Source organism: Lolium perenne, chromosome 1 (assembly GCF_019359855.2).
Source record: "Lolium perenne isolate Kyuss_39 chromosome 1, Kyuss_2.0, whole genome shotgun sequence".
NCBI lineage: Eukaryota > Viridiplantae > Streptophyta > Magnoliopsida > Poales > Poaceae > Lolium > Lolium perenne.
Window position 1 is genome coordinate 159,677,084 of NC_067244.2, and position 8,154 is coordinate 159,685,237.

The following is an 8,154-nucleotide window of genomic DNA, read 5'->3' on the forward strand; positions in this document are numbered from 1 at the left end:
TGTGCTGAAGGGTTGAGCTGCCTCCTCAAGTTCCGGGGTCCAAACTACCTTGCTAGGGGAGTCAGGGTGGGTATCCATGCCCCTTGGATTTCTCATCTTCTTTTTGCTGATGACAGCATTATTTTCTCTGAAGCTTATGAAGCTAGTGCTATCAGGCTAAACAACATCCTGGAAGTTTATAGAAGGGGCTCGGGTCAACTGGTTAACAAAGCAAAATCTGCTATTTTCTTCAGCAAGAACTGCTCCGAAGAAATGAAAGAGGCCATGCATAGAGGTCTTGACATCGAATCTGAAGCTCTTATGGAGAAGTATCTGAGACTCCCTACTGCTTTGGGAAGATCTAGCTCTGAATTCTTTGAACACCTGCCTACAACTATAAAGAAACTCGTGAATGGTTGGTGCCCAAAAAAACTTAGCAGTGCTGCCAGGGGTGTTCTTATTCAGGCCATTGCTCAGGCTATCCCTACTTTTTCTATGAGCTGCTTCCAGCTGTCTGCTAAGACCTGCAAGAAAATTGTTAGTTGTATTGCTAGATTCTGGTGGGGAGGAGATGAAAACCAAAGGAAGATGCACTTGACTAAATGGAGCGACCTTGCTGTTCCTAAAGCGATTGGAGGCATGGGGTTCCGGGACTTGCGAAAATTCAATCAGGCCATGCTTGCTAAACAAGGATGGAGGCTACTTTCTAACCCCAACTCCCTATGTGCCAAGGTGCTTAAAGGCAAGTACTACCCAAATGGTGACTTCTTAAATGCCTCAAATAAGAAGAATTCGTCCCACACTTGGAGAGCCATCAAACATGGAAGGGTGGCTCCTCTTAAGGGGCTTATTAAGAGAGTGGGAAATGGCTCCACTATTCGTATTTGGGAGGACCCCTGGATTCCCTCTAATTCTGGATTTAAGCCTGTCTTTAAGCCTGCTAATGCCAATGCTGTGCTGGTGAATGAGCTCCTATCTCCTGATGCCTCTACCTGGAATGATTCCATGCTTGAGGCCAATCTTTGTGCGGCTGACATTAATGCTATCAAATCTATTCCTTGTGGCAAACTTGAGGAAGACACTTGGGCCTGGGGTCCTGAGGTCCATGACAATTTTTCTGTTCGGTCGGCTTACCATTTGCTGTGTACAAACTCTTCCTCTGATCCTATTCATTCTACGTCGAGAGGGAATGCTAACCCTATTTGGAAATCTTTGTGGAGGCCGTCGGCACCACCCAAGGTTAAAACTTTCTGGTGGAGAGTGTTCAACAACTTTATGCCTTGCCGTGAAGTCTTACATAAGAAACACATTGAGAGGATGCCTACTTGTGGCGCATGTGGTGCCCAGTCTGAATCTGCTATGCACGCCTTGCTGGAGTGTGAATGGGCCAAAATTTTCTGGAATGAGGTGCATTCTCTCACCGGGGTGAAAATTCCGAACCTTCACCCTAGATCTTGGGCTTCTGACCTGACCGATGGGTCCTTTCTTAATGAAAAAGATACATGTATGGTGTTATGTGGGATGTGGGCAATCTGGAAGGCTAGGAATGATCGACGTCATGGAAATATTAGCTTACCCCTTATGAAGGTTGTGCATTGGGCTCTTGTTATTGCTTATGACCTATGGAATGCAGGTATCAAGCATGGCTCAGTGAACAAGCCCAAAATCAGAACCTTGCGGCACCCTCCTGATGATGGCTGGACAAAAATAAATGTTGATGGGGCTTTCAGTTCAGAGGAAGGGGCTTCTGGAGCTATTGCGCGTGATCACCGGGGCCTTTTCTTGGCTGTGAAGGCCATCTGGTACCCAAACGCTGCCAATGCCCTCTCTATGGAGGCTCATGTTATTCGTGATGGTGTCATTGAAACTGATTCCCTGGTGCTGTCTAAGGTGCTGAACTCTGGTAACTTCAAGGGTTCAGAGATTGTATCTATTCTATTTGATATTGTGGAGCTTAGCAAGGTGTTTTGTGGGTTCTCTGTTGTTTTCATTCGTAGAGCTGGCAATGTTGCCGCATATATATGTGCCCAATACTCTGTTAAGGAAAAGGAAAAGGTGCATTTGGACTGAATATGCACCTGATTTTATCTGTAATTGCCTTTCCGTTGATTGTAACCCTGTTGCTATGGAATGAAATGCTCCTTAATCGAAAAAAAATAAAAAACAAGTTGCACCAGCACCAGGCGGAGAAGCTGGACGTGGACATGCCCTCCAGACTGCAGTACATGCTACACCGGAACCGGATGCGGGCGGCGATCTGGGTGTGCAAGAAGCAGGCGGTGAGGAGCAAGTCCGCCTGCCTGTGAGAGGACTGAAAGCTGCGAACTGTTGAGATGGTGGACATGGACATGCCCTCCATTGACGAATGCTCCAGCTTAGCTAGTATTGAGCAGAGAACCTAATTACCCACTAGTACTAGGTGTTGAATTGGTTCTTATCGTCAACAAATGTGGTGCATGCTATTATCACGGACAGTTGGTAGTAGCAGTATGCTGCCTACCTGACGTACGCGCAACAACAATCAGATGCGTGTGACCTTGTTAACTAAAAACTAAAGAGCCCCAGGCTTATCTTCTCTCTGTATGCTGCCTTTACTAAATAACTAAAATCCTCTGCTAAGTTTCAGGAAAAATAAAATAAAAATGCAAGACTTCTTCCTACTTCACATTAAAAAACAAGGTTAACAAATAAAAACATGCACTGGGGAACAGAGCACAACGCTCCTTCTCTGCAGGTAATACTCGAAAAGGCTCATCGCGCACACAGCTAGAGACTGACAAGCAAAGTAGCCACAGCGAAAACAAAAAATGGTGCCATCTCAAGCTAATTGTTTGTTTGTTTTAAAAGCGTGAAGCAAAATCATTTCAGAATACCACCCCATGAACTGATCCAGACTTATCATCTCAAAACAAGGACATGCTTCATGTTAGTCAAAGAGCAACCAACCATGGGTGCCTACAAACTCCATACAGCAAGACATCGTACTTGTGGTAAGTAATCAACTTAGAGCGTCACATTCTAAACATTGTCTACGAGTCTTCACATTGCAGGCCCAAGTGGCGAGAAACACAAAAGTTAGTCTCGGCATTGTAGCCCCAAGCTTTTCTTGACATGCGCAATGACCGGAAGTGATCTGTCAGTGCCTGAAAGTAGCTGATCCAATATCAAGTTAGAGGGATAAATAAGTATGTAATACTTAGTATCTATGTAACTTATGATTTGGGCAGGAGCCTGCTTATACTAAAAAAAATGTAGTTCCAAATGGTAGTTATTAACACTGGGAACTTATATAATGTGCATAGCCACGCTGCTGTCTACTCTGACGTGTATTTGGTTCAATCATCAGCAGAACAGCTGGAACAAAGGATGCAACAAGTGCACAGACGCCTCAGATTGAATACAATGAACTGTAACCTAACTGTAGAGACAAAGTCAGACAGCACTGCAAAATGGTGGTTCTGCTGTTCTTTTTGCAATGAAGGGGGAACAGTACTCCCAAAAACAACAGAGATAACAGGATAGTAGTGCGACTAATTCTTGACACAAAGAACAGATCAGAAACACTTTAAGTGACAGTTTCCATCAGCTTTTTGACATAGCTAACATAAGGCTCACATATCACCAAGTGCATAGAAACCAAGCAATAAGTCACACATTTTATTTAGCTCTGAAGTGAAACCCCAGTTTAAAAGAAGAAGGTTGACGAAAGTGGAATTCCTCAACATCAAGCAAGAGAAATGGTTGCAACTTTGCATCCCCCACAAGAAGTTCATGGCGTACCTGGCCCAGAGCAACTCAAACCATCCCAAGCCCCAACATTGTTCTTTTGGGAAACAATCAAACAATAAGCTCTAAATTTATATCGAATGATTAAGGTACTCCTTAGACTCGACTTGTTACCCATATCCAAGATTTATAGTCAATATATATGTACTTTAACAACAATAACTAAAGAAAAACCTGACGTTTTGCAAATGGCTGATCATTTGTCCACAACGAGTTTTACACATGCAAGAATACTGCAGCCAAAGTGACTGCTTGTAATACTGACGGTACTATACTATCAAAGCAGAGGAAGAAAAGTACTGCTTTCATGAGGTCAATACCCTCAAGATGAGCCAATACTATACCTTCTTAGTTTTCCATCAGAATTATTTAATGTTGGTACTTCACTGATGTTTAGCATGGTCTGTAGAATTGCATAAGGTCTGATTATTGCAACACACAAACCCAAACTTCCTGTTTTATATAGCTCTCATATTCATAAACTAAGTCTGCCGACAATAGAAGTACATGCCCAAAGATTAAAAGGCATAGTCAAGACTAAATTTATATAGCTTCAATAGATTTCTGAAATAAGAGCTGGTTAGAGTATGAAGCAACTTTTCGAATAAAAACAATGGTATTTTATGCATGGCGCATAAAAATTGTGGTTTTCATATGCCATGATCTTCACATGCTTCCAATCCGAACAGAACCATGCAAATTTGAACTTCGAACAAAAAAGTACAGATTAAATTAGGATAGCTAGTTCCATACCGTAGCCTTCAACCTGACAGCACATGTCCTAGCATCATAATGATTATCCTTTATCTCCAAAAGAAACTCCCTGATTGATTCGTGAATTCCTCATTGTTAACTTGATCAAGAAAATTATGCAGACCTTGGACCAGCCTCTGTTCACATCAAGTAAAAAAAGTAAATACACTTTTGATCTCTTCGAGACAAATACACATGTTTTACCAACACACAGAAGCGCAAGGAACTGAATAACTTATTGTAGAATCACCCCCTGCCTTCTAAGGAAACTAGGTCCTATTCACCTCCCAAGCAATCTGAAAACCAGGATTGAAACAGTTACACCAAATAATTGCATCAAGTTTATACATGAAGACTCAATAGAACAAGATAGCTAACCATAATAAAAACATGACATGCAACTGAAAACGCGTCTACAGTACGAAAAGATCTACGACCCATGGACAAACACAACCTTCCTAGTCTCATAGCAGAAGCTTGTAGAAAATTATATACCTATATCCCAACTAGATAGCTTACAACGACATAGAAACCCAGACAAAGAAGTTGAGATCCCATCCGTACAAAAACATGCATATTCTTGGAGGAGCCTATTTGGCCAAGATTCTCCAGCCACTACTAGAGAGAAGCTTAAGGGTCAAACTGTGGTTTAGCACCCAGGCAGAACATGGATCAAGGCATCTGGGCGTTAAGTGGAATCCTTTAGTTTTTATGAAAATACGTGTTGCATCTTTCAGGGCCATAATGATTTGCACTGTCGCAGAAATCAAAAGGTTGAAAAAAGTTTGTGATTGTACTAGGAGTTTCTTCTTTTTTTTCAACTGTCAAGCTGGAAAGTTTAGTTAGCGGCAAACTAATTTGTTCTGTTCAAATTTTAGTACAAGTGTGCCTAGCTTATGGAAATGAGGGTACACTTGGAGAAACATAAGAGACACCACTTTTTGTACAAAATCTGGCTGTGGCCCCTGCATAGCTTCCAATAAGCCATGGACTTTAGCTAATATACTTCTTTCGATTACTTTCTTTTCAACTCAAAAGTTAGGCACCTTTTACCAAAAAATGTATAGATCAATTATATGATAACCATGGTGGAATTGGAGATAGCATGTGCATGTAGACCTAAAAATTATCACATAACTGAAAGGGTAAAAAGGAAATTATATATCATTTTTTTCACTGATCTCGCATGATTATTGCAAGTTACTGAATGGAATAAAATATATTGATTGTACATAGGTTGAAGGCACTATACTGTTGTAACTACAATTCACAACATATCATCTCAAATTCTTGACCAAAACGGAAGAAGTACAGACCTATGTTTTCAATTATAGAGCAAATCAAAGGAGACCAACCAACAATCAAGCTTATATAAAAAGAACCTCTCCAGTGAAGAACTGAAAGTCTCAGCGAAAAGCAGAATTTAAATTCGAACCAAAACATCAAATAAAGTGACAGCTTGGTCAAAATATGTTCAGGGTTTGCTGAGAGAATAGGAGGAAACTATTGAGTCCGAGTTATGAATCTAATCAGGTTAGCACAGAGTACAAAATAATCCTGCTGCAAGCGACACTGAAGTAAAGCACATTTAACTTCAATGGATCAACCAGGCGCACGAAGAGCATTGTGATAGCTCCCTGGCTTGTACATTTGTTCTTGGTGCCTAGATTACAAATGGTAAGCAAAGAATTTGGGAAAGACTAACCTAGTTACCAGACTTCTGCAGCTTGAGGTAGATTGATATGTATGGAAAGCTGATAGCATCTCTGAGGATGTCGTTTCTACTCCAGAGTTCCAAGATGCTCAAAACAAGGATAAAACAATTCCTTCCAAATCCAACAGCGTGGCTGATAGTACTAAATCTAGCTCCTAAATCATACGGATATGTATGTAGCAAGAAATTTGGATTACCTTTTCGGAGCCTTTTGAATAAAGATGCCTGCGGCCTGCGACGTTTGCCCTTACTCTCAAAGAAAGAATGTCTGACAATACTTTCTTTATACGAGAGTCCCGTGACTTTTGGGTTCCATGAATTGACTGAGAAATCCTTGATCAAAGTACCCTGAGCGTCACACAGAATAAGGGTGGTAGAACCCGCACCGGAAGAAACTAGCAGATGGCCATCGTTGGACAGCAGCATGTGCCGTGAGTCATACTTTACTCTAAGTCTGTCCACCATTGCCAAGTCGATAGAATACCTGAGTGTCCACGCCTCGGCCTGGTAATCCTGCAATACCCAGACACTCACTGCTGTGTCTCGTGCACCCCGCACGCTCATGCCAAAAGTGCCATCGATCTCAAACAAGCGTGCATCTAGAAGGGCACTAGGACATCTCATGGATCTGAATGATTCCACTACCTTGTCGAAAACAACCAGACTCTTGCCCATTAACCAGTGCAATGCGCCATTGAACTGAATCGATGGGGATTGGAAGGAAGGGTACCCTGCAGCCATCAGCTTGGTGAAATCCTTGGGGCCCTGGGGCAGGTGGATACGCCTGGGCGGTGCAGAGGAGCCCACCGTGAGGACGTGGTACATGGCAGGTCTTCCTTTGCAGAAGAGAATGCGGCACTCTACGCCGCCATCGGAAGAGCGTGAGGAGTAGAGCAAAGCATATCGAGCGCTGGTGAGCTCCGCAAGACTGACACCCTGCCGCGTGGCTGGGTTGTAGATGGTGTAGCGGGCGTTTTCGTGGGAGATGAGAAGGAGGCCTTCATAAGAGGCGTGAAGCGTACCGCAACCGAACGCGAGGAGGGTCCGCCGGTACTCGGCCCCCGCGGCCGCGAGGACATCGATGGCGTCGAGGGTATCAGGGTCCTTGGTGCAGTTGGAGAAGAAGACGAGGGGAAGGGGGACCTGGTGGTCGTAGTTGGAGCGGAGAAACATCGGCGTGGAGGTGTCGCTGCGCCAGGCGCGGCAAGCCGCGCGGAAGCGCAAGACCACCTTGGGCGGAAGCCGTACCAGGATCTCCTCCACGATCAGGTCATCGGGGAGGGCGGGGGTGGTGGCCGACGGCTCCTCAGGGTCAGCGTCATCCATGGCTGCTCGCCGGCGACGGCGAATCGAGGGTTCCGGTGGTGGGGAATCGAGGGTTCCGGTGGTGGGGAACGCGGGCGGGGTGGGCGGCGGGGACGGAGGTGAGAGCCGGAAATGGGGAAAAAATATTGAGTTGCCTCCGCCCGGCGCTTTTACCTGTGTACTTTTACCGGAGGTGAGAACGAAGCATGTATTTTCTGCCACGGCTTCTGTTTGGATGTAAGGCGGTTGGTAGTATGGGCGCCTCCCTCTAGCAATTTTCGGTTCGTTTGGTTGTCTAGCCTCGCTCACGTTGTTGCGTGAACCGGATACTAGATCATCATTGGAGATGCCCTAATTGGCAGTTTCCAGCGAGTCACCCAAATCTGGGACGAAGCTGATGCAAAAGGAAATCTTCGGCGCACGCGCGAAGACGAGGAGGAAGATGGCGGGAGCTACGGCAAAAAGCGAAAAGGGGACGGGAAGGATTCTGGCACCTCCCGTCGCGCCCCATCGCCTATTTCTACCCCCTCCTTCGCTCTCCCCCCCAAATTTTGAGCTCCTCCTCCTGTCGGCAATCAGGTAAGAGGCGCACGCATCTCCGGTCGGCGATGGTGACA

The 8,154-nt window shown here is 44.7% G+C and overlaps 1 protein-coding gene across 6 annotated transcripts; it reads right to left on the bottom strand.

Annotated features, from left to right (window-relative positions):
• Positions 1-2,874: 2,874 nt before the first annotated feature.
• LOC127309877 (F-box protein At5g07610) lies at positions 2,875-7,743 on the bottom strand. Of its 6 annotated transcripts, none has more exons than XR_007857330.1 (3): positions 6,430-7,740; positions 4,519-4,655; positions 2,875-3,132 (listed from the first exon to the last, which is right to left on the bottom strand). XR_007857330.1 is itself a non-coding variant. In XM_051340598.1 (2 exons), exon 1 carries the CDS (start codon positions 7,556-7,558, stop codon positions 6,224-6,226), a length of 1,335 nt encoding a protein of 444 aa, XP_051196558.1. In that variant the 5' UTR covers positions 7,559-7,743; the 3' UTR covers positions 2,875-4,655. The 6 variants fall into 6 exon arrangements, 2 of the variants coding, with proteins under 2 accessions (XP_051196558.1, XP_051196569.1); XR_007857329.2 differs by having other exon boundaries at positions 2,875-3,122; positions 6,430-7,739; XR_007857327.1 differs by having other exon boundaries at positions 2,875-3,122; positions 4,519-7,742.
• Positions 7,744-8,154: the final 411 nt, after the last annotated feature.

Coding starts and splice junctions, on each gene's coding strand:
- LOC127309877 (XM_051340598.1), bottom strand. CDS start 7,558: ATGGATGACGCTGACCCTGAGGAGCCGTCGGCCACCACCCCCGCCCTC.